This window comes from Nilaparvata lugens, chromosome 6 (genome assembly GCF_014356525.2).
Source record: "Nilaparvata lugens isolate BPH chromosome 6, ASM1435652v1, whole genome shotgun sequence".
Taxonomy (NCBI): Eukaryota; Metazoa; Arthropoda; class Insecta; order Hemiptera; family Delphacidae; genus Nilaparvata; species Nilaparvata lugens.
The window spans coordinates 1,913,833-1,940,658 of NC_052509.1; the positions used below are offsets into that span (position 1 = coordinate 1,913,833).

Genomic DNA, 26,826 nt, shown 5'->3' on the forward strand with positions numbered 1-26,826 from the left:
AAACTTATTTATTTGAAAGGTCAAATAAAAACAAAAGTACTTTAGTTTTTGTTTTAATTTTTTTATATGAGAATACAATAACCCAATTTTTTCCCCATGCAGTCTTGAAAATTAGATCAGATAAATGGCGACCCCCATTGCGCATACACTGATGAAGTCGATTTTTGAAATTTGGTTGCAGTATATCAATCGGTATGTTGGCAATGGCGTCGCGAATGTTGTTCTTGAGGTGTGCTATGGTCCGTGGTCGATCGACATAAACCAGAGATTTCAAATAACCCCATAAAAAAAATCGCATTGACGAATCGCATGTGGAAATGAGCCTTGTCACTAAAAAAATGACCGTGTCTTCAGGCAGGTTGTCAATCATCATATCACATGCATTTTGACGGGCATCAAAATCGCGTTCAGTCAATTCTTGAACAACAGCCAATATAGGAATGAAGTTGAAGGTCTTCATGGAAAATTCGTCGAACATTGGAGTCGGAAATTGCCATAGCAGCTGCGTGTTTGCGAGCCGAACGCCTGGGAGAACGCACAACTGACTGCATCACTCTTTCGATATTTTCTGGAGTTCTGATGGTTCGTTGAAGTCCATTTCTGGGTTTAGCGACACTTCCACACTCCTGAAATGAGTTAACCCACGACAGAATAGAATAATGGTCAGGAATGAGTCTGTGGGGAGGAATTTCAAATCGAGCGCGGAAGATGATCGACCATTAGAAAAGAAGCTATCAACTGCGAAGGACCGCTGCTCTCTAGACCAGAGCATGATGGCTAATTTACTTGAGGGAGGATAAACTTGAGAACTTGATGCGCCCCCTCCTGCCCCTCTACACGACCAATTCAACGTACGGTAATTTTTCAAATAAGTAAATTTCTCTGGCGCACTTTGTATAATTAAGGACTTTTATACTTTGAGGACAAAGTATGTCTGATGGAATTGAATTTCAATTTATCAAAAGTTATTTAACTCAAAATGTTTATAATTACCTTGTTGATAAAGTATGTAGCGCACCAGGACTGGATCCGGCGCTACTGGGCGCGTGGTAGCGTGATGCGCCCTTGGGGTTGGAGTGCGCCCGCTTCACACTGTGCGTGTAGTCGCGCGTGCCGCGTCGCTTCAGCGTGAAGTCGCGTTCGCCGCCGACGCTACTCTGGCCGCGCCACACCACCCAGCCGTGTCGGTAGATGGGGTCCACCGGACCCCAGTTGCGAGACGGTTTCAGCGTGCTCAGCAGTTTCTGCCAAAAGTAATTAAATAAAGTAAGAATAGATGTTAATTAGCCTAGATAATAGATGTAAGACTATTAGAGAGAGAGGCCATTAGAAACTTCATTTCTTTTGGCAGAATTCCCAGTTAGATTACAAACTGTTCGGCAATCAGATAGATAGATAGATAGATAAATGCCTTTTATTTACACTTTACAATTTTAAAAGTGAAGAAGAAGAATCAGGAGAGAGTAGAGTCAAGAATTTTTTTTAATTTTTCATCCAACCACCTATTGGTAAAATTTAAGGTGGGATGTCTTCCAAGTTGTTGACCAATCAGAAGAGAGTAGGCAAGGTTGAAAATTCATGACTCATGACCCAGCACCTGCTGCCGTCTACCAGAAGAAATCCGAGTTAGAACACAAACTGTTGGCCGATAATGAGTGAGAAGGCCGAGTAGCCGATGAAGAAGGAGAGTGAATTTGTCATACAACTAGCGCTCCCACCTATTGCAAGAATTCTGCATCAGATACATTTTCAAGTTTTCGATCAATCAGGAGAGGTTAACTAGAATTGGATGGTGTCAGAAGGTATCTAGTCTCTAACTCGCTCGTTATTGGTTATGTGTTCATAATACAAAAATTTGTATGGCGTTCAGGAAGTGAATGAAGAAGAAGAAGCGCGGGGCTTTATGACCGATGTTATTTCAATACCGTATATGAATAGGAGCACACGATTGTCGTTTTTATGCTTATATGATTCTGATCTCTCTGTGAAATCTGGCAGCACTGTACTCCACAAGAACAATGCTGCAATCTAAGGTTTGCACAGATTATTATAGATATACGAACTGTATACACTATGATATACTATGATATCATATACGGTACTCATGATATCAGACTATGTGTATATACATAATACAGATAGATATAGGGAATAGAGGATTAGAACTCTACTCTTATACTAGAGTTCTCTACTCTTATGTTAGAGTAGAGTAGTGCACTAGAGAATAAAGGAATAGAACAGAATGTTTGATAATGATTGTTGAGTGCTAATTACCTGGGCAATATTGTAGTCGACCTGTGTGAAGACCTGCCAGAGGGCTACTACTATAACAATGCACCAGCTGGCGGCATAGAACACCCAACCCATCACCTGCAGCCACTGCGCGTCGTGTTGCGAGCTCACTGGTAGGGTCACTAGCGACCAGATCTCGAATATCTGAAGAAAACCAGAACAATATTAGTTACACTTCATCCAAGAGAAATAATACACTTGGAAATATAGAGTATCACACGAAAAGTGTGTCAGATTCTAAATGTAATTTGCTACAAAAATGTCCAGTAAATGTTTCTCATAATATCGACCTTAGTTTTATAGATATATCGATTTTACAAGTTTGGAAAACATCAATAACTAGAAAACTATCAGTCAAAAGCTAATTTTAAGGATGTGGTTTATTTGACAATATATGGCTATATAATGACTGTATGGTTTAATAGAATATCAAAAGTTAGAAATTGAAGGTTCAAATGATCAAATAGAGAGAATGTTAATGTCAATTGTAACATTGAGAGAAAATCTTTCTCTCCCAAACCTTAATATCTGAAAATGCTTCAAGACTAAATCGTTCGGGTCCCAAGTTCAAACCAGTATCAAATATGCCTTAGTAAGTGAACAAATCGAACATTTCGAAGAAATATTGTGACAAATTCACAAGTTAGTGTTTATTTTTGGGCTGATAGTCAAGGGAGTAAAATGAAAGATTTTCTCAAGAACTTTCAAGTATAACCTATTTTTTTAGACTTGTTATTCATTATAAAAATTTGGGAATAGAATAGTTTTGGGCCAAGCCTGATGTGTTCGTTCCCGATCATATTTATATGATTTGTTGTATCCACGAATAAATGAATGAATGGTTTATTGTATTTTGTTGAATTAATAAAGTTATTATTACACTGAGAAAGAGTAATTCAATTTCTCATAGATTACAGCCCACTAAAGCCACTATAATTCAAAGTCCAATCTATTATAATAATTTTATTGTATGGTGAGAGATTTTGTGGTACTTCTCCATAATTGAAAGAAAAAAATACGTTGATGTTGTCAATACCACTATACCGTATTTGATGTTGTCAATACCACTATACCGTATTTGATCTTGTCAATACCACTATACCGTATTTGATCTTGTCAATACCACTATACCGTATTTGATGTTGTCAATACCTCTATACCGTATTTGATGTTGTCAATACCACTATACCGTATTTGATGTTGTCAATACCACTATACCGTATTTGATGTTGTCAATACCACTATACCGTATTTGATCTTGTCAATACCACTATACCGTATTTGATCTGGCCCATTCACACTTTTGTCGCTTGGACTGCTGAGCGCTAGTGTAGCTTTGTTTACATACCATCATGTGAATTCAAATTCTTTCTTAAGAGTTGTTTGAGCTGGCCCATTCACACTATTGTCGCTTGGACTGCTGAGCGCTAGTGTAGCTTTGTTTACATCCCATCATGTGAATTCAAATTCAAATTCTTTCTTTAGAATTGTTTGAGCTGGCCCATTCACACTTTTGTCGCTTGGACTGCTGAGCGCTAGTGTAGCTTTGTTTACATACCATCATGTGAATTCAAATTCTTTCTTTAGAGTTGTTTGAGCTGGCCCATTCACACTATTGTCGCTTGGACTGCTGAGCGCTAGTGTAGCTTTGTTTACATACCATCATGTGAATTCAAATTCTTTCTTTAGAGTTGTTTGAGCTGGCCCATTCACACTTTTGTCGCTTGGACTGCTGAGCGCTAGTGTAGCTTTGTTTACATACCATCATGTGAATTCAAATTCTTTCTTTAGAGTTGTTTGAGCTGGCCCATTCACACTATTGTCGCTTGGACTGCTGAGCGCTAGTGTAGCTTTCCCATCATGTGAATTCAAATTCAAATTCTTTCTTTAGAATTGTTTGAGCTGGCCCATTCACACTTTTGTCGCTTGGACTGCTGAGCGCTAGTGTAGCTTTGTTTACATACCATCATGTGAATTCAAATTCTTTCTTTAGAGTTGTTTGAGCTGGCCCATTCACACTATTGACACTTGGACTGCTGAGCGCTAGTGTAGCTTTGTTTACATCCCATCATGTGAATTCAATTCTTTCTTTAGAGTTGTTTGAGCTGGCCCATTCACACTATTGTCACTTGGACTGCTGAGCGCTAGTGTAGCTTGTTTACATCCCATCATGTGAATTCAAATTCAAATTCTTTCTTAGAGTTGTTTGAGCTGGCCCATTCACACTTTTGTCGCTTGGACTGCTGAGCGCTAGTGTAGCTTTGTTTACATACCATCATGTGAATTCAAATTCTTTCTTTAGAGTTGTTTGAGCTGGCCCATTCACACTATTGTCGCTTGGACTGCTGAGCGCTAGTGTAGCTTTGTTTACATCCCATCATGTGAATTCAAATTCAAATTCTTTCTTTAGAATTGTTTGAGCTGGCCCATTCACACTTTTGTCGCTTGGACTGCTGAGCGCTAGTGTAGCTTTGTTTACATACCATCATGTGAATTCAAATTCAAATTCTTTCTTTAGAATTGTTTGAGCTGGCCAATTCACACTATTGTCGCTTGGACTGCTGAGCGCTAGTGTAGCTTTGTTTACATCCCATCATGTGAATTCAAATTCAAATTCTTTCTTTAGAATTGTTTGAGCTAGCCCATTCACACTATTCTCGCTTGGACTGCTGAGCGCTAGTGTAGCTTTGTTCACATCTCATCATGTGAATTACATCCGAATAAGCAAACAAGTTATTTCATCGTTTTATAAAATAAAGTACGGTAATGAGTTAATACTTTTAGCTACTTTTGTGCTAATATTTGCATAGATTAATAATTGGTTCAGCAATAATCCAATTGTAGTGTCTACTTTGAAAAATCATTTGTTGAGTTACATATTATGTTTTTTTTATTCATTTGATGGGATAATGACATAGACAACCTTTGTAACAACTCTGTAAAATTAAATATGCTCCATAAAGCACCCCTATTTCCCAGCACCACCCTCAACAATTCCCACCATTGCCCCACCCAACTGATCAGGTCAAGTACCGCCACTGGTATACACTATGATAATATCATTCTGATAATATCAAACATTCTGTTCTATTCCTTTATTCTATGCTATATACTCGTACATAGTCATACTCAGTGATATCATGAGTATAATATACTCATGATATCAGACTATGTACGAGTATATACCGACTACAGATAGATGTAGGGAATAGAGGATTAGAACTCTAATCTTATACTAGAGTAGTGCACTAGAGAATAAAGGAATAGAACAGAATATTTGATAAATGATGATTGTGTGCTAATTACCTGGGCAATATTGTAGTCGACCTGTGTGAAGACCTGCCAGAGGGCTACTACTATAACAATGCACCAGCTGGCGGCATAGAACACCCAACCCATCACCTGCAGCCACTGCGCGTCGTGTTGCGAGCTCACTGGCAGCGTCACCAGCGACCAGATCTCGAATATCTGAAGAAAACCAGAACAATATTAGTTACACTCCATCCAAGAGAAATAATACACTTGGAAATATAGAGTGTCCCACGAGAGGTGTAACAGCCGAAGACCATATAGATTCTACATAAAATTTGCTACAAAATTGTTGTCCAGTTGTTTCTCATATATCGACCTTAGTTTTCGAGATCTATAGATTTCACGACAAGTTTGAAAAACTTCAATAACTAGAAAACTATCAGTCAAAAGCTAATTCTAAGGATGTGGTTATTTGACAATATTAAACTGTATGGTTTAATAGAATATCAGAAGTTAGAAATTGAAGGTTCAAATGATCAAATGAGAGAATGTTAATAGTGAAGTTGTGTTTCTTTTCTGGCTCAAAATTTTCAAAATTACTCAAACATTTCCAATTTGTAGAGATTCGAGTGAAATATTTTTGTTTTTTATCAGTTTTAAATATTAAAATTCAAAATTTTTAGTTTAGTCATTAGTTTTGAAGTGGAAATTGGACTTTTTGAAGTGAAAGTGAAATCTTAACCTTACTCTTTTTTGAAACTTTTATTTGTAAAAATTTGGGAGAAGACAGTTTTGGGCTATGCCTGTTGTCTTCGCCCAATCATATTATATTTATTATAATTATGATTTGTAATAATTGTCAATGAAATAAATAAATAAAATGTCAATTGTAACATTGGAAGATCTTTCTCTCCAAAACATTATTATCTGAAAATGCTTCAAGACTAAATCGTTCGGGTCCAAGGGCAAACCAGTATCATATATGCCTTAGTAAGTGAACAAAATCGAACATTTCGAAGAAATATTGTGACAAATTCACGAGTTAGTGTTATTTTTGGGCTGATAGTCAGGGGAGAAAAATGAGAGATTTTCTCAAGAACTTTCAAGTATAACCTATTTTTTTGGACTTGTTATTCATTATCAAAATTTGGGAATAGAATAGTTTTGGGCCAAGCTGATGTGTTCGTTCCCGATCATATTTATATGATTTGTAATAATTGTATCCACAAATGAATGAATGAATGGTTCACTGTATTTTGTAGAAATAATAAAGTTATTATTACTCTGAGAAAGAGTAATTCAATTTATCCTACATAAAGCCACTATAGTGGCTCAATATCAGTATAGTGGCCCAATAAAACGACTATAATTAAAAATTCAATCTATTATAATAATTTGATTGTATATTGGTAAGAGAGGTTGTGATATTCCTCCATAATTGAAAGAAAAAGACGTTGGTGTTGTCAATACCACCATATTTGATTTTGTCAATACAAAATTAGTGGTATTGACAAAATTAACGCCTTTTTATTTCAACTAATCTATTATCTAAAAATCTACACTCTAAAGCCCTCTCACTACTCTGTTATCTTAAACTACACTGTTATCTAAAAAATCACTTTTACAACAATATTATCAATACAAAAATTATAATAATCTTAGTAAAATTAGCATAATTAGTATTAGTATTTTTCAGTAAAATTAGTATAATTGTTTCACAACATTTATCAATGCAATTTGGACATTATACTCCAACACAAAACACACTTACAACTAGTACAATAGGAGTGAGGAACCAAACAGCGCTCCAGATGGGATTCAACTTCTGTCCGAGAACGAATTCGAAATCGCTGTAGAGCGCGAAAGAGCCATAGATCCAGGCGAAACCTATCAGCTCCAGGGCGGTGGATGCTGCCACCATGTGGCCTATCACGTAGTGATCAAGCATGTGCACCAGTTCCATGCGAACCTATCAAAAAAGCATGAATCATTCAAAGAAAATATAAAAATGTACAATTCAATTTATTTTCATAAAAAAATACATCAATAAAACTACAGTAAGTAAACTGTGAACTACAGTAAGTGAGTTAAAGAAGATGGAAAGCTTTTAGGGAATTACTGGTCATAACCTGGAGGTTATAGCATACATGTGGCCAGTCAGTGTTTATAAAAAATCTGGTGTGGCGCACTCACACAACTTTCCTTGCCGTTATGAAAATTGATCACCTGACGCTAGTGTTCCCGCGCATCTCAAGTCTACTATTCAAAGATTTGAGCCAGCTGGTGACAGGGCAATAACGCTGGAGACACACATGAAGTCTGCTATCTCTTCATAGTGAATGATTTAATAGAATCAACAATAATTTGTAATTGAATAATCACATTTTCTCGAATTTAAAGCTTATTTTCAATTTTAGGTGAAAATGTTACTGAACATTAATTGTAGAGATTTTCATGCTCAATCTACTCCACTTGATTTTTTTCGTTTCAATTGTATCTGAAGCCTGATAATTGGGAATCTATCTGCATTGATGGGGTGAAGCTCCTGAAATTTTTACAGATATGGGACTTGTGGCAGTTGATAGAGCTTATCGATGACTATTTTAGGTATGAATTTGATCAAAATCGTTGGAGCCGTTTTCGAGAAAATTGCAAAAAATCCTGTTTTTGACAACATTTTCGCCATTTTAGCCGCCATTTTGAATTGCATCAGATCGAAATTGTTCGTGTCGGATACTTATATCGTGTACACAGACGCACATACACTCATACACACACACACACACACACACACACACACACACACACACACACACACACACACACACACACACACACACACACACACACACACACATACAGACCAATACCCAAAAACCACTTTTTTGGGCTCAGGGGACCTTGAAACGTATAGAAATTTAGAAATTGGGGTACCTTAATTTTTTTCGGAAAGCAATACTTTCCTTACCTATGATAATAGGGCAATGAAAGTAAAAAGTTAATATGTAATGAGAAAATTCGAGCTTTCGAGTCTTGCGGATATTTGAAATTAGATACTTGATATTTATGATGAACTCTACATTGCTCAACATTATACGTATAGTATATATGTGGAAGCAAATCTTGATTAGTATACGTATATAGTAGGCTATGTTGATTGTGGAAGTAATCTTGATTAAGATTGAATTTATTGAAAAGTGGTTAAGAGATATTCTAGGAAACAGAATCATCATGTTAAAAATTACTACAATATAATTGGATATCTGAAGCGATTTCAGTTTCTTATAGAATGTCAACTGTTATAAAGGATCCCATAAGTGAAGTTTGAATACTCTACAATATAATATAGGATGGTACTTCAAAATTATAAAATGTTATATTAAAATATAAATTTTACAATTTCAATTGAGAGCCTTTACAGACATTAAATTGTACAACATTTTAATGCGTATTTTCTTATAAAAATTGAGTTTAATTGGTATCATGTATCGAATTTCCAATAAGTTTTTAATGAAGGCCTTGTCCAGAAATGTAACTGTGTATGGCCCTGTTGCACAAAAGCCGGTTAAATCTTTATCGGGATTAATTTCAGGAGAACCAATCAGAGAAGTAAAGCATTCTTCTTGAAAAAGCCTTCTATGGCTTCAGGAGAACCAATCATAGAAGGGGTTTTTCAATAAGAAGGCTTTACTTCTCTGATTGGTTCTCCTGAAATTAATCATGATTAAAATTTAACCGGCTTTTATGTTTTGTGCAACCGGCACTATGAGTTTTTTAATTGTGATTAGCAGTCACCAATCATCATTATCATTGGCTCGACAATCCAAAGCGGATCTTGGCCTCCTCTAACATTTGCCTCCATTTTACTCTATGACAGCACGATTCCAATTCCTGCCCCCAGCAACTCTTGCATCTCCGGCAACTGCATCCATCCACCTCAACCTTGATCAACTAAGAGGGCTTCTACCTTCCATTTTGTAAGCCAGGAGACACCAATACTTCAATTACAATCACTTAATTGGATTTATCTATGGATCAGAACTTACTGGAAGTAAGCAGATGATGCCAGCCAAGAATCCAACTGCGCATACTCCTGCAGTTATCATCCAGGACCTCCATCGGTCTTTTGTCTCAATCATGATTGATTCTACCACTGTGAAAACTACAACCACCTGGAAAAAAACCAGAATTGATAAATTTGTTTAATCAGAATAGAAATAATCATCAAGAAGTATATAGTTCCAGATTCATGGAACGACAAATCACTTTGTTAAATCAGTAAAATGAATTAATTTATTTACTTATTTAAACTCTTTTCGTAAATGTTCAGTATAGAAGGTGATATTGTAGTGAAATAGTATACTGGATAAAAAGTCTAGATAAATTGTTAAACTACAGATTTCTTCAATAATCTAGATACTATTTTACCTCAATATCACCTTCTATATACTGAACGTTTACGAAAAGAGTTTAAATTAGTAAATAAATTAATTTATTTTACTGATTTAACAAAGTTCATCTTCTACCCCAATTCAGACTCATATTCAAACTTTTCCTCGTAAACTGGCATTGTTTTCTAAATTAATAATTAAGAATATAAATCTAATAATAAATCATTACAATCTACTCACAATCAATTATTGCTCCATCTATGTCAATTTATACTAATAAATAGTGAATGAAAAGACTAGACATTGTCCAACCACAGATCAATTAAAATATCATATCTAGATTATTAAATAAATCTGTAGTTTAACAATTTATCTGGATTTTTTATCCAGTATACTATTTTACCACAATATCACCTTCACAATATACTCATAAAGTAATAGATAGTGCTCTTACCATACTGTTAAGTCCCGCAAAAATGATTACAAGGAAGCTGATAATTGCCCAAATCTGAGCAGTCTCTCCAAATACATGAGTTGTCACATCGTAAAGGAGAGTGATGACAAACAGCTCTGGGATCTGCGGCCAGACTAGTTTGATTCCATTGGTTTCCAAGCGCCCAATCCATAGATATATTATGCATACGAACGAAATACCCACGGCCAAGTTGCATAACATGTAAAGAACTGCAGTCCTGTAAGAATAGAATAATTTATTTTTCTATTTATTTCATTTAAACATGCTCAAAATCAAAACAAATATATTAATCAAGAATACATTGATTAGGTTATGAAGAATGTGAGCAAATAAATACAGGGTGATTATAAAAGGACTTTACAACTTTGAAAGCACATAAATATTTATTGCAATTACTTACAGAATAATAATTGAGAAAGGTGTCATATTTTATAAACCACTTCAAGTTCAAGTTGTGGGTGTTATTTTGGTTTGATGTGACAGCTGTTGATAATGCGACATACATGCCACCGATAATCGATTTCTTGCCACACTCGTACCAGCATATCAGGCGTAACTTGTGCAACCGCAGCGATCCGAATATGTTCCGATTTCAGATATTATTAAGATTGTCTGATAGAGGTGGAACATAAACCTTATCCTTAATGAAACCCCACAGGAAGAAATCTATCAGTGTTAAATCTGGTGAGTGACCTGGCCATCCATTTGGTCCTGCATGGTTAATCCAGCGAAGTTGAAAGCACAATCTAGAAAATCACAAACTTCTCCGTGGAAATGAGCTGGTGCATTGTCATGCTGAAAGTGAAAGGACACATGTTCATCTTGTTCAGCATGACGGTGCACCACCTCATTTCCACGGAGAAGTTTGGGATTTTCTAGACATTCGCTTTCGACTTTGCTGGATTGGCCATGCATGGCCACCTTGCTCACCGGATTTAACACCGATGGATTTCTTCCTGTGGGGTTTCATTGAGGATACGGTTTATGTTCCACCTCTACCAGACAATCTTAATAATATCTGAAATCGGATCACATTCGGATCGTTGCGGTTGCACAAGTTACGCCTGATATTCGTACTCGTGTGGCAAAAAATTGATTATCAGTGGGATGTATGTCGCATCACCAACGGCTGTCACATCGAACTAAAATAACACCCACACCTCAAACTTGAAGTGTTTTGTAACAAAATGACACCTTTCTCAATTCTGTAAGTGATTTCAATAAATATTCATGTGCTTTCAAAGTTGTAAAGTCTCTCTTTAATCATCCTGTACATTGGATACACCACATAAATACAAATTTGATACACATCCATTAATAGTGTAGGAATGGTGAAATATGAGTCAAGATTTGATTAACTACATGATGAGTTGTAATATAAGTGAACTTTGAAAATTATTGATGTTTGGGTGTAATTACCAGAACGCGTTGCTTTTTGAGTAGAGTCTTCCTGCACAAGTGGTTATATTTCCAAATCCAATGTGTGTAGAGAAGAACAGTTGTATTAGTGCATAGTACCAAGTCTGTAAGGAAAAATGACATAATCAGAATTAGTCAATAATTGCACTCTCTTCTATAATGCTGGAGCTTCCAATTGGACGGATATTTACTAGACAATTACTTTTCAGTAGTTATCAACTCACAAGATCAAAATTATATAAATGATTATTTCAATTGCAATATTATAATTTCTTCTCATCTGAGAACTACAGTACTTTTACTTCAGAAACCGACATAGAAAGCTTGTTCAGCCAGCTTTTAAGCATCTACAGCGTCTCAAGCCGCCAACACACTTCCAGACCAGACCACAGACAGTCTGAGTCTATGGTCTAATCTGGAAGTGTGTAGGGCTGTCTACAGACCGATTAATGATTTTCAGACCGTCTGCCTGATATTTGTTGTTTATATATAAAGGTGCGTACAGATATACGCGCCGCGAACATGATCAATTCACTTTTAATCAGCTGATTATATCTGTATTTTTACAGAAACGGTTAGATACAGATATAAAAAGCTTGGCATCAGCTGATTAAAAGTGAATTGCTCATGTTCGCGGCGCGTAAATCTGAACGCACCTTTATAAAAGTTAAGCATCACCAGCGTTCACATCCTTTAAGCAGCATCTACGAGTAGTAAGTTGATGAATCGAGAATTGAAAAAAATTGTCATTTAGCATCAAGTGTATATATTTCAAGTTGTGTAAACTTTGTCATTTTCAGTTTAATAACACTTCACTTGATGCTGTGACTGTTTTCAAGTAAAAAAATCCTGATTTCAGGAAAAATCATTACTGGAATACTCACATCAAACGTGAAGAGATACTTCCAGTCGAAGAGAAGCAACTCATTGATACCCTGGGAGCTGATGGTGAGCTCCTGAGAGAGCAGAGCAATCACTCCCACAACCGTTGGAATGAATGTGAAAAATGCGCACACCTTGTAAGACCGAGTTCCTCTCGAAACACTGTAAGTAACATATACATCATTATAATTTTTCCAGTGTAAACTCTTAATTCATTTTTATGCTGAAATGACGACAGTATAAAAATACACTAAAATACGACAGTAGGTATTAAAATATACTGTCGACAAAATATACTAAAATACGACAGTATTTCAATGATGTTTGAAACACTGTTTCAATGATGTTTGAAAAACGACAGTATTTCAATCATTGTAATGAAACATCATTATACATTTTCCGGAGTAAACTCGTAATTCATTTTTATACTGAAATGACGACTTGATAAAATACTGATGAAAGTTAATGCAACATGAATATAGCAGATCGGCATAGATGAAAAAATTCAACATTCATTCTAATAATCAGTTGATTCATTTCAATATTTTAGCGAGAGTTTGATGGAAAACGAGCTCTAAGAACTTCAGGCCCTTTTTCCATCGATGTGCTTAATGGATTCGCCGTCAGTTCCTCTATATATCTACAAATTTTCATACCTCTATGTTTTTTCTGAACGATGCGACAACGATTTTAAGAAGACAGTGTCAAGCGTTTGAGCGTGAATAGGTTCATCTTTGACAGCGTTTTTCTGAAAACGTTGCTTTAGCACATGGGCCCTTCTTCCATCAACCTCCCCTGAATTGTTCTCTTCCCAACTTTGGAATTGGTTTTCCTAGCTCCTACTCCATTATTTGTTAATTTTCATTCATCACTGTTGATTCCTCCTTGAATACAGGATTCGTAACTTGCTCCTTCAATTTCGATTGTACAAGAATAAGTTCCAGAGCTATCCATTATTACTGGTGATAAGGTAATGAGGCTATAGCTCCTAAAACTCTGTAGCCTACAATTTGTTATTCTATCTTATAATTGTCATGAAACCTGGATAAATATAAGATCAAGAACTAGATTTTTGAACTGTGATATTTGATTGAAGAAGAATCTCTAAAAATTTAAATAAATCTTTAAATAATTCTCTAAAGATTTAACTCTATTCTTAGTGATATCAATTACAATTCTGACAATTGGATAATTGCAAATCCACATCATCCCTATTAGTTTCATCGAGTTCTCAATTAGACACATATTGGAAGTTTTAGTTAATATTTTCATTATTGACTCTATATTATTATTCAACATATTGTCCTTAAATCAATTCAATACCAAGATTTACCAACTCTTTTGATGTGAGATGCAACTTACCATAGGACAATCAATGCCCAAAGCATAAAGAGGAGAGCTATATCAACTCCAAACCATACTGGATCTTGGTCAGGTGGTTTCAAGAAAGTCTCTCTGAAAAACGAAGTGATGAATTAATAAATTACCGGTTACCAATATGAAAAAAGTATCAAAATATAGATTATCTCATCAAACAAATCTTATAACTTGAATAGAATTATTTTAACCCAACAATTATTTGAGGTTTCTTCAACTTTTGTAGTTTGGCAACGATGTAGAACAGAACAAAATTATGATTTACAATTCATTCTGTTATTTTTTTTCTTCAGAAAATGAACGGTGATTATAGTGAATTGAGAGTAGTGATCAAGATAGGTATACTGCAAAGCATAATATTATAGAATAACTATTTTTTCTGTAGTTGAATTGTTATGACAATACTAAGAAGAATAACTAATTATAATTATTGGAAATTCTCAAAACAATGTGAAGATAAAATCCATTTGACAATATTCGATTACAATTGACATAATTTAATCCATCTTCTAATTTTATTACTTAAATAATAAGTGATTTACTTACTGAAGGCATATTTCACCATCCATTTGAGGTGGTGAACCCTGGAAAACAAACATTATCATGAGAATCTTGAAAATATTAAATTCAAGCCCATAATTTATTCGGTTCATCAGTATTTCACCCAATTATAACGAATTTACCTATCATCATGGATTTTGAAAATAATGTTCACATTTGTGATTTTCCACATCATTATTCCAATCGTGAGATGTGTGATCTATTCACAGATTGAAGCGCTTTTGAATTCCATTGAGCTCTAAAATACTAACTATTTTTGAAACCTTTAAGGTACGTGATTAAACTAATATTTGTGTTATACATTTGATAATTGATTTTCAGAATTCAGATGATGTAGTTATAGATTATTGTATGACTAGGAAAGTGGAAAATTGAACCGAATTGCAATTTTCCTGTAACATGTTTCTGCCATTAACTGAGTTATGGATTACCGTAATAAGTATTTAGGATTACCGTATCTCATGCAACGGCTCAAAACTAGCAAGCTTGGATCAGATTATATCATCAACAATACTAATTTGATTTCAAGATGGCTGAATAAAATCAAACTCATAAACGAAATTGGATTTCCAAGAATGATTAAAAGTTGGCTTCCCATCTCACAATTTTTTCAAAGTAATTAAATTTTTCCTCGAAAGCTGTCTGAATCATATAATATTGGAAACAAATATGTCAGGTTTTCCTCATTTTCCTTACAGTCAATTCAATCCGTTCCCGTTCCCCGATCCTCTTGCAATATTCAATATTAGTATTCATCGAAAAAGCGATTTCCGTCCAAAAATTAATTGGTAAACTTCAGGGCAATACCGTAATCAGAGTTTTGATGCTCCAATCGAGTGCAGCCCTATCTTTTACATAACAGTACACATTTTTTATAGCAAGTAAGTGTAACTTATATATACCCTACACTTCAGAATTCATGTTTGCATTCGCAGTACACGGCATAACTTTGAAAAAAATTTACAATTCGAAAACGAACAGTGCTCCAATAGCAGTGCTCCAATAATTATGAACAACAATTTAAGTTGAAAAATGTTTTTCGAAAACGAACCACAAATCAGTGCTCCAATAATTCGAGTTCAATCTCGTCTTCCACATAGCTGTGCAAATTTTCCTATGTAGCATATAGTACTCTCCAAAATCCATCAGGGTTGACTGCTCTTCAGGAATCAACAAGTAGTTAGTTAGGTCCTCTTTGTTCGAGATGAACTTTCAAGCCTCATCAGAGCTCTAGTCACGATCTATATATTTTATAGTATGGTATAATATGTACGTATGAAATATATACTGTACTTTATGTAACAATATATACATGGAAATTAATTTTATATAACATATATTACGATACACAGCTAGGACCCATAAAATCGTAGACGATATGCACGCTTCATATATAACCAAAAGACAACCGAGCTCGAGCTTGCTCTTTTGGGGAAATAGTTCCTAATATTTGATTTTGTACATTAATTTGATTATTGCAGTGTATATTGTATAGTTTATTGATTTATTTTGTAATTTTTGAAGAATAAATAAATGAAAAAATTAAGCTCTCCCAATCATTGATTTGATTTTGTGTTGTAGCTATGGTGAAAGTGATATTTTCGAGCTCAAAATTTGTTGTAGCTATGGTGAAAGTGATATTTTCGAGCTCAAAATTTTATTCTATATTTTGTGAATATTTGAAGTTTGGTTTTTGTTTTAACGGAAGTTTCATTATCAATCTATCTAAATTTGAAATTCTTTGTTTTATTCTGATTCATAGTTTCAGATTGAAGATTTGGTGTTGAAATTGAAATGAACATAACCTACATAATATTTGGACGATTTGTGACAAAATCAGGAAATTGAAGAAGTTTTGGGCAATAGCCTGTTTTTTCTTTTCCGACTATTGTATTGTTCGCTCTATCTAATAAATAAATAAATAAATATTGAAATGAAATGAGAAATTCTATAGTATTTGGTATAAACTTCATGTATGTCTGGGGTCCATTATATTCTACGATGTACAGCGTGTGAATCCTTCAGTCTTTCAAATCAAAAATACAATATGCTATCCTTTAAGCCTTGAGGCATGCATCATTGAAGCTCCAGTGTTGGTCTTGTACATTTTCTAGTATCGTATTTGTATAAAATCGAGATAGCTCTAATTCTTAGATAAATAAAATAATCCAGCTATTCATAATAACTTCGATAGATTACATAGGTGGTGGCTCTAGCTATATTCACACAATTTACCTTCAATAATAATATCATCACATTCCAGTATTGGGTTAAGAGCTAGTTGCATGATGTTTGTAAAACCCTAGTTCTCCTATACCTAAATAAATATCACGTAGGTTCTGCATTTATTGTGAATCATTCATACCGTAAGTACACATATATATGCAGTTATGTATAGCATATATTTGCAGGTCCATCAAATCAAAAGTACTCATGTAAACCTGCAAGTATTGGTTCAAGACCCAGTTTTATGATGTTTGTAAATCATCAGTTCTCCAATACCAGTATTATACATGTAGTTTCTGAGTCTAACACTGTAGAAAGATGTATGCAGACCTAAATATAGGACCGTTACTCATGATAGATAGGTATAGTAGATGTATACCTCGTTCGAGCTGAATGAATAAATAGGTATAGTACATGTGTATTTGGTTCGAGCTGAATAAATTTCTGAAGTGGGATGGCTAGGCATAGAGGGACCAATGACTGGCAATGCTCAGTGCTATAGCATCTCTCCGGAGGCCAATTCAAACACTCAAACGTCGAGAGATTTCCCAATACGTTCGGAAAAGCGGTGTATCTCCGTGAATTTTTGCGTATCCCGATTCCCACGCGCGTAGCCTCGGTTGCCACTTCAAAATTCACGTTCTTCCATTTCTATAACTCTTCGATCTCTCTTCTCTCACAAGTGTTTCTCTTTTTCTCTCATTCCCTGCCCTGTAGCCTGAACACCGTGTCTATCTTACTCTAATAAAAAACATACTTATGCCAAATGTTCAGTTTCCCTTTCATTTCTGAAAGCTGTTTTCTAGATTGGTCTATTTTGTATCATTCTCTCCTATTTCGTTACTTTGATACTCAATCAATTAACAACTCAAAAAATACATACCAACACATAATAAACAAAAAATAGCTATTTATGTATTAAGAGCGTAATGCGCGACTTTATCGCTCGCGCAAAACAGTTATCACGCGACGCAAAGTGGAGCGTGATAATTTTGCAAGAGCGATAAAGAAGCATTACGCGCGAATTACATACAACATTATTTTTTCTACAACTGCCCAAACCTGTTAAATTACTTATATCGGCGGAGTTACAATCACAGTATACATACAGTACGGAAACTTGGCTATATCCTGACGCCAAAATCCGCCATCTTGTTAGGAAGCGCCGCATTGTAATTGATCATTGATCACTTCAATGATCCGGATCAATTGATCTCATTCACTGCCACGAGCCAATCAGAAGACCAGGATTGGAACTTCCCAAGGTCACGTGACGTGTTTAGTATTGGCGTCATGTAAAAAGCATTGGTTAGATAGGCGATTGATTACAAGTTTCCATTCTGTATATTCTGTGTTACAATTACCGACTTTTTAGGTTAAGATCTGACTTTTTGGCGAGCTGCTCACAATCAGCTGATTAGGGAGTGTAAAGAAACTCTTCTGCGCATGCGCGAATGATAAGGGAGCGTAAATCTACTGCGCATGCGCGGATGGTTAGCGAGCGAAAAAGTAGATTCTCCTCAGAAATAAGCTGTTTGACGAGGAGAATTGAGTATGTAATTATTCTTTTTTTACGCGCAGTTGTAGAAAAAACTACATTGCCTACAACAATAACGCAAATATTTGACAATGTTCTCGTATTTATCCAATATTCCCTTCAAAAACTAATCAATCTCTTTTTCAATTTGTGCTATTTTGTCTGCTTCATTTATACCAATACCTGCTATCACTTCAGGCCTCACAACTGAAGCTCTAATAAAAAATCGATACAGTAGCAAAAGTTACATTGATAAGCTAGTAGAAACTATTATGATCTAGGAAGAATCAATCTACATGTTATGACGTCATTAATTAGTTGTGGGGCCTGAAGCAATACCTACTATTACTTATAATAGTAATTATAAATAAAAATTAAAAATAGAAGTAATAGTAGGTATTGCCTGAAGTAATAGTAGGTATTGTTCATACTCATATCATTTTTGATTCTCTATTCAGTTACTATTCAGATACGCACAATACCATAAAATTTCTAAATTTTTATAACCTCTACAGTCAATTTTATTGTGTTTCTGAATTTTCTCAAGGCCAGACGACATTCTTGGATTGGACACATAATAAGACACGACGCATTCACGTCAAGTATTCTGGAAGGTACAGTTGATGGACAAAGGGGTCGTGGCAGACCCCGGCTACAGTATTTAAGACAAATGACGAAGGATCTGGGTGCTATGAGCTATGTACAATGGAAGAGAGTAGCAATGGACAGATTTAGATGGAAGGCTGCCAACAAATCAAACGATTGAGCTGTAAGAAGAAGACCGTATTTTCACCACTAGTGGAACCATATTCTTATAACCTCGGTATATACAATTTTCTGGAAAATGAGAACAATGAATATGTAAGCTATCTAAAGCTCTTAGAAATGTGGAAATAAAATTTTCAGTTTTTGTGTGGATCAATATTTTCCCGAATAATTAATTACGTGATTACTGTTTATCATTCATCTTTTTGGTGCTCTTACTGAATTAAAGTAGCATAATAAGATACTGTAATAGAATAAGAGTAGAATTATGAGTTGAACAGTGAGTTAGGAAATTATAGAGAGAAAAATAAAAATATTTGATGAAATTGACAGAGGAAAATGGTATGAAAATTGCAAAATATTCAAGGGTAAATTAAAGAATTTCAAGAAAATTTATATTCAAAACGAATCATGAGTGTGGAAAACGATTCAAGATAATATGATAATAAGGAAGAAAACTTGAAGGGAGGATTATAGTTTTGAAGATGAATATGTAGTTTAATGTGAAAAACTTACCCGCGGAGGGAGGTAGTCACATTCTGTGAAAGGTACCGGGCCTTTCCCTGTCCAAATGGCATAGAATAGTGACATAGCCATTATCACAGGGTAGTAAATGGCTATCAGGAATGAAGTGAGCACCTTCACTAGGCCCACCCCTGAAATAAATAATTGGAAAACATAAATTGATTGATTAAGAGGAGCGTTGAATATTAATAATCAGAAAATGAAGTAGAATTGAAATGATCTAGGAGTCTTTAAGTTATAACATCCTGTTATGAGGATGCAACATTTTGGTTCAATTCATCATTTTTTTAGTGTCAAAATATATTGCATATTGCAGTAAGTAATTCTCAATACCGTACTGAGTATTTTTACTTGATGATGTAAGTATTGTCTAGTGTTGACAATTCATTTCTTTAAGTTATAACATCCTGTTATGAGGATGCAACATTTTGGTTCAATTCATCATTTTTTTAGTGTCAGAATATATTGCATATTGCAGTAAGTAATTATCAATACCGTACTGAGTATTTTTACTTGATGATGTTAGTATTGTCTAGTTTTGACAATTCATTTCATTCCATTTTGTAGCGTCCACTGACCATCTATACAAGGAGTAGGCTATAATTATAGATTTGTCAATAAAAATAGGCTGTATACTGTAAGCTGCATCTCGTGATGAGTGTAGAAATTTCCACTAAAGTGACAATCATATTCAAATATGAGTAAGCACATATATTCAACAATTCTCTCTTAAGCTCATCTGTAAATTCATACACAGTACATGTCTTGTGTTGGCAATGACTTGAACATACGAATCATTGTCAATGAATTGAATAATATTTGATTTGATTTGTGTGATTTGAGGTGGTGTTGATATCTCTTCATAACATGAATGAGTCACATTATTTAGTAGTATTATGAGTTTGAAAAAATTGTCAAACTGTCGTTGAAAACTCACCTTTTAGTAGTGGAACAGCTCTCCATAGCTTAGTCGTTCCTTCCTGGCAGAACTGACCAAGTACAACTTCTAAAAAGACTAGAGGAATACCGATGACTATGGCAAGGATTGTGTAGACTACTAGGAATGTACCTGCAAAAACACCCAATATAATTTCAGTGGAATAATAGAGCACATTTATTACAGTTTGAAATACTGGTAACTGTGATAATTTCAATCAGTGTCCACATGAATTGTTCTATTTTATTTATATTTATTGATGAAATAATATTGGAGTTCAACAAAGCAATCATTCTCTGTTTGGATAGTGGGTTACAACTTCTATTTCGTCTGCCTAATTATTTACATACCAAAGTGAATTGGATGATTGTATTGGCATTTTGAAAAATAATTAATATTTTAATTTGTAAGTGGAATTTAATCTTTTAAATGTATTATAATTGACTTTATATTTTATACATTAACGTCTAACAGTCTATTTTACGAAACTTTTTCTTTCATAAGTGACTCAGTTGCTCGTACTTTGACAACGAGATCTTTCCGATGGGTCACCATCTTCAGGTTGTGGATAATTTTCAAACCTAAAAGTTTCTAAAAATAGACTCTTAGTAGTTAGTTTATAAAATATCAATAATATTAATAATAATCGCAGTTCGCCATTGAATCTAGAATTGATGGAGTTTGTTATAATGATAAATAATAATAATACAGAGTGCGATGCCCACATAAACTCTTAGGCTTGTGCGTGGGTAATGTGTGAGAGGGATGATGATGAGTGATGACGACTACTTTTTAGGTAGTCGAGACCAATGGCTTATCTCTCCTCCGAAAGAATGGGTGGCCGTATCTATGTGATTGTGCTGTGCAAAAACTTTGGCCCCGGTCGAGATTCGAAGTCGGATTCAACGAGTACGTGAAATAACCCTCTTTATAACTAGTACAAAGAGGGTTAGAGACAAATGGATTAGATAAATCCATTTATCTAATTCAACCATTTATCTATTAATGGTGATTTGAGTGTGATATTTTTGTTTTTTATTCTGTTTTCAACCGTCAAAATTTAAAAATCTTAGTTTTCGTTGTTTTTGAGTGAAAATGGACTAAATTTTAGTAAAGTGAAATCATAACCCTATTTTGGACTTCTTAAATGTTATCTAAATTTGGGAGAGAAATAGTACAAGGAGTATCCTTAGTTTTTCTCTTCCAATCAGTGTTTCTTTGTAAAAAATATAAATCTTTGCCCAACTTGCACAATTCACTTTGACATTTTTCTCAATATTAGTTAAATTTGTAAAACATTTAACTCACCTCCTCCATTGTGGAAGACTACGGTTGGCAACCTGACTATATTTCCTAAACTAGCTGTGACTGATAGGATCACCATCACAGTTCCTAGACTGGGTAAACAGTGACACCATGGCACCTGCAAAATAGAACAACAATATTACATTTCAAAATCGATACAAATCGTTCAGTTCAAATCAATATTGTGGAGACTTTCCATAATTTCAATAATTGATAACTACTGTACAGTCAAATTGTAATGGATGAGAGAAATTAATATTTTGTTATGAACCAAACAAGTGATTGAGTCGAGTTTTTCCACTTGTAGAATAATTACAAAAATTTTGATTGAGATAGTCAAATAAATGCACGCATGACTGGAAAATAAATGGTTGGATACGCCAAATATATTATGAAGCATCTTTATTTGAGTAATATATTTCATTAAGTCAATGTACTTAGTCGGTTACCAAAGTCAGTTACTTGGTTATAATAGTCGGTTACCAAAGTCAACAGATCTTAGATTAATCAATCTAAAATACTATCGCGATTTTAACAGCAAGAGATATAAATGATTACAAGAGATGGAGCCACAATAGATTGAGAGGAAGTAAATTCTATCGAATATAACAGTAGAAGTAGTAAATATTCAAGAGAACAGTAGTAAATGTTTAATGTTGTATAGATAAGACAGATGAAGTATTTCTGGGGGACACCTTCTTTACAGGATAAGAGAAAAGTTGTCAAATTGATATCGAGATTGAATATTGATGGGATAAGAATATCAAATACTGTGCATTGTATATCCATCGCCTACTGTAAAGAATTAAATACAAACAGTAGGAAACCTATATTGGGAGGAGATGAACGATTTCATATTTATTATTGAAATGAGGGTTTTCTATCAACATATTGCTGGTCACTTAAGTAGCCTGTCTGTATCTATCTGAAATATCAGCCACACCAACGCGATCTTATTCAAAGTGTTTCAAATCTTCTCAATCATCAATACACAATGATTATTGATTCAATTTCTGATCCGTTTAAAATAAATTTAAACTGATTCGACAGTACCAAACAAAATGCTACTAGACCATTACTTGAAATGCAAATAAACATGACACACAGACCTTGAAAATAATACTGAAAGTACCTAATCATGACCTTGAAGAAAAACATTTTATATCCACTGTTTACTGTGGAATCTGCGCCACTGATCTAATTCAGCTCCATCCCCATCTCACTCTATAAATTCAACTCTTCAGTCCCTTTCTCACTCTGTAGTGAGTTTCATTTCGAATTTTCAGCATTGCTCGAATGGGGAACGTTGTTGCTATTCATAAGGGATGTTGACAGTTTAGAAAGAATCTCACTACAGATGTAGGATGTAGATTTCCCTTTTTCAATTTCACACGCTCATCTCATTTGAGGGAGTTCGAAGGGTTGCATGGTTCTTGCTACAGGGAGATCCACTTCAAATTGTCAGCATTGTTTGAATGAGAAACATTGATATGTTTTATGAGGAATGCTGACTGAATTGGATCTCTTCATAGTAGCTGGAATGTGACCTTTTCAAAAGTGATTACATTTGCGTTGATTTGCTTCCACGTATCGTCTGCGCGTATTCAATATTACTGAGACCTTTTTAAACTTCTATTCGTAGGGTTTGATTTGGTTTTATGTACTTTACTTTTACCCTTTCGAGAGCACTTATCTATTTCAAGATTCAATCGTATATGGTTCAATTTAATTTTCGATATAATCATTTATGTGTCTTCCCTCTGAAGAGTTTCTTCTATTTGGACGTACTGTAACTATTAGCTTTCATGTTCTTTACAAATGAAACACAGAGTTTTAGAGCCTTAAGCTGTGTTTACACCAAAGTTATTAACAAAATGTTAATCACTTAATCCTCGAAGATCCTATTAGATTGAACATTACTTATCATTCACATGATGAACATATGTGTTTGTCAAGTTCCGTTCAATCTAATAGAATCTGTGAGGATTAAGTTATTAACATTTTGCTAATAATTTTGTGTAAACGCAGCTTTAAAAATGCTAAGCACTTTTCAACTATAGGTTCGAAATTACTATCACACTATTCCGTTGAAAGTGGAGGAAGTATCATAAGAAATAGATTGCTGAAGACTTTCGCACTCTATGGGTCTCTTCACACTTAGCTACGCTACCCTGAAATACGTCCTATGTACGTCCAATGTTAAATCGGAGACAAATAATCTTGAATATTTTTTTTTACTCTATGGTTGAATATAAGCTACGAATCTGTCAATGTTGAATCAGAGACAAATAATCTTTAATATCTTCACTCTATGGTTAAATCCAAGCTACGAATCTGTCCCGTTCACATTCTCAGCTTGGATCATCATCTCATCAGGAGATAGGAAGTATTTCAGCGTAGCATATCTTAGTGTGAAGAAACCCTATAAATATCTCATCTAGATCACTCTTGTAGCATTAAAACTCTCCAGAACTTTAAACTATAGTAAAGTCCACGTTATAATGGCAGTGGAGAAAGATAGGAGAAGAACGTTGCCGATCCTCTGTCTTGTCAATACCTTCTATAAGGTAGCTGATACAGGTTTATTGATGTAATATTAACGGTTCATTCTCGTTTAAAATAATCAATTATATTTTATTTAAGCAAGAAATAATATTTTTCAATAATTCCATAATGAATTTTCATAATCAAGATGACATATTTTGTTAATTAATTATTAATTCTACATTTTTAAAAGACGATTTGACAACAGAGCAAAGCGAGAAAGAGATAGCGCTATACACTTTGTTGAATGACAGACAAGGATATCAATACCACTGCTAATCAAAAACTGCCATTATAACGTGGACCTCACTATAGTTTGAAGTTCTGATGAGTTTTAATGGTACAAGAGTGATCCAGATGAGATAGGAGCTACAAGTTCTCAAAACCATTACATTCACCCCAAAATTGTTTTTCAATGTTTAGGTTCCAATTGCAGAATCTACCGTTTCTAAATACATCCAAACCCCAAAGTCATCTATTTAAGGTCATCTTTTGGTTCAATGCCCTTCATATCACAAAAGTAAGCAGCCTGACAGTTACTGTTGAAACCGTCAAACTCACTTCATTCATTACAAGCTGTTATTCGTCATGTTGTGTGTGACATTTCAAGTGTCCTGACACGAATTTGATAGACAGACTAAAGAGTGATCCACTTCAAACTGACAGCATTCGTTGAATGGGCAGCAATAATAGTAATAGGGAATGCTGACAGACAGTTTAAAATGAATCTTAATTCAAACACAGACACAGCAAACAGTTGAACCTTTTCAAACAGCATTTCATGCATTTCAAGGTTTTGATTTCGTTTGCAAGGTAATGCTTACAAGAGAGCTACAAGAGTGTTTCTCTTTAAACCCTCTTGATCTATATTAGAAACTTGATTCGCATGATATGGTTTCATCTGTGAGTCTCTCACATTGCTAAATCCCTTTCAAACACCATTCCATCATTTCATGTATTTTAAGGTTTTGATTTCGTTTGCAAGGTAATGTTTACATGAGAATGTTGCTCTTTAAACCCTCTTGATCTGTATTAGAAACTGTGATTCGCATGATATGGGTTCATCTGTGAGTCTCTCACATTGCTAAAACCCTTTCAAACACCATTCCATCTATTTCCAGGATCTTGATTTGGTACATGTTGAGCTTTTCGAGTCAACAACCTATGGTCCTTGAAATTCAATTTCGTCCACTTTGGAGTGTTGATTTGATTCCATGAGTAGTTTGCTATATTTACATTCGAAGAGGATAGAATGATGTTGGTGGGGAGCACGAATTGGGGAGAATGGAGGAATGGAAAAGGATGGTGATGAGGTGGAGATTGAAAATTAAAATGTGCTTATGTGATGTAGAGAAAGAAAGAGGGAAACGGAAGAAAGAGGATGGAATGGGGTCGAGGATGAAAATGAAAATGTTTCTATGAGATAAAGGGAAGTAATAAGAGAAATGAAGGGAAAAGAATGGAAATGAGGTGAAGGGTGAAAATCAAAATGTTTTCATGAGATGAAGGGAAACAATAAGAGAAATGAAGGAAAAAGAATGGAAATAAGGTACAGGATGAAAATGAAAATGTGTCTATGAGATGTAGAGAAAGAAGGGGAAAATGGAGCAAAAAAGGTTGGAGATGAGTTGGTCAGTGAAAATGAAAATGTGTCTATGAGATTAAGATGAATCATAACTTCATGAAGGAATAAAAGGACTCAATTGATGGTGTTGATAGGGGATAACTGTTGACTGGAGAGAATAAGGAAAGGGAAGAAGTAAGGAGGAGAGGGTAATCAGGAAAATTTGAATGGAAAATATAAAAAATGGGATGGAAACAATGAAAGGAGAAAATGGAAGAAGAAAAAGAGGAGAATAGGAAGAATACAAATATGTCAGACAGATGGAAACATTGAAAGGAGAATGTAACCGTGAAGAAGGAAGAACTCATACACGTATATTAATAAAGGGGTGAGGAAATATTTGGAGATGTAGAACATACAGAGAGAAAATGATTGCAGGCTTGGGGGAACGAACTGTTTTGATGAATGTAGAGGAAAGCGATAAGAAGAAATAGGTTGAAATAAGAAAATAAATGAATACCGTTGAGAAAGAAGGAGAGAGGGGAAAGAGTGAAATAAAGGGAGTGACAGAATTATAATGAATTGAATTTCTGACACTATTTTAAGCCTAGGAGGGTGGAGTTTGGGTGCAGCCGGCCCTCTCTTACAACCCTCAAAGATAGATAGATAGAGAGATTGATTGAGTACTTTATTTATGTAGATTACAATATATACTGGCTTTTACACTTATATACAATAGCTTACAATACAGCAAAATTATAGATGAATTTACAT

At 34.7% G+C, this 26,826-nt stretch overlaps 1 protein-coding gene across 6 annotated transcripts in view; it reads right to left on the bottom strand.

Moving 5' to 3' along the window:
• The window catches only part of LOC111057816 (sodium-dependent nutrient amino acid transporter 1), a 164,143-nt gene that overhangs the window by 4,679 nt on the left and 132,638 nt on the right, over positions 1-26,826 (bottom strand). For 5 of the 6 annotated variants that reach the window (XM_039429928.1, XM_039429925.1, XM_039429929.1 and 2 more), the window contains 12 exons: positions 21,948-22,062; positions 20,640-20,771; positions 19,694-19,833; positions 14,635-14,672; positions 14,074-14,166; positions 12,714-12,873; positions 11,830-11,933; positions 10,390-10,627; positions 9,591-9,716; positions 7,316-7,513; positions 2,275-2,436; positions 994-1,244 (listed from right to left, as the gene is read on the bottom strand). In XM_039429928.1, the coding sequence (XP_039285862.1) occupies positions 994-1,244; positions 2,275-2,436; positions 7,316-7,513; positions 9,591-9,716; positions 10,390-10,627; positions 11,830-11,933; positions 12,714-12,873; positions 14,074-14,166; positions 14,635-14,672; positions 19,694-19,833; positions 20,640-20,771; positions 21,948-22,062 (1,757 nt within the window). Of the gene's footprint in view, positions 1-993; positions 1,245-2,274; positions 2,437-5,598; positions 5,761-7,315; positions 7,514-9,590; positions 9,717-10,389; positions 10,628-11,829; positions 11,934-12,713; positions 12,874-14,073; positions 14,167-14,634; positions 14,673-19,693; positions 19,834-20,639; positions 20,772-21,947; positions 22,063-26,826 lie in introns of all 6 variants that reach the window. The other variant, XM_039429926.1, reaches the window with a different exon arrangement.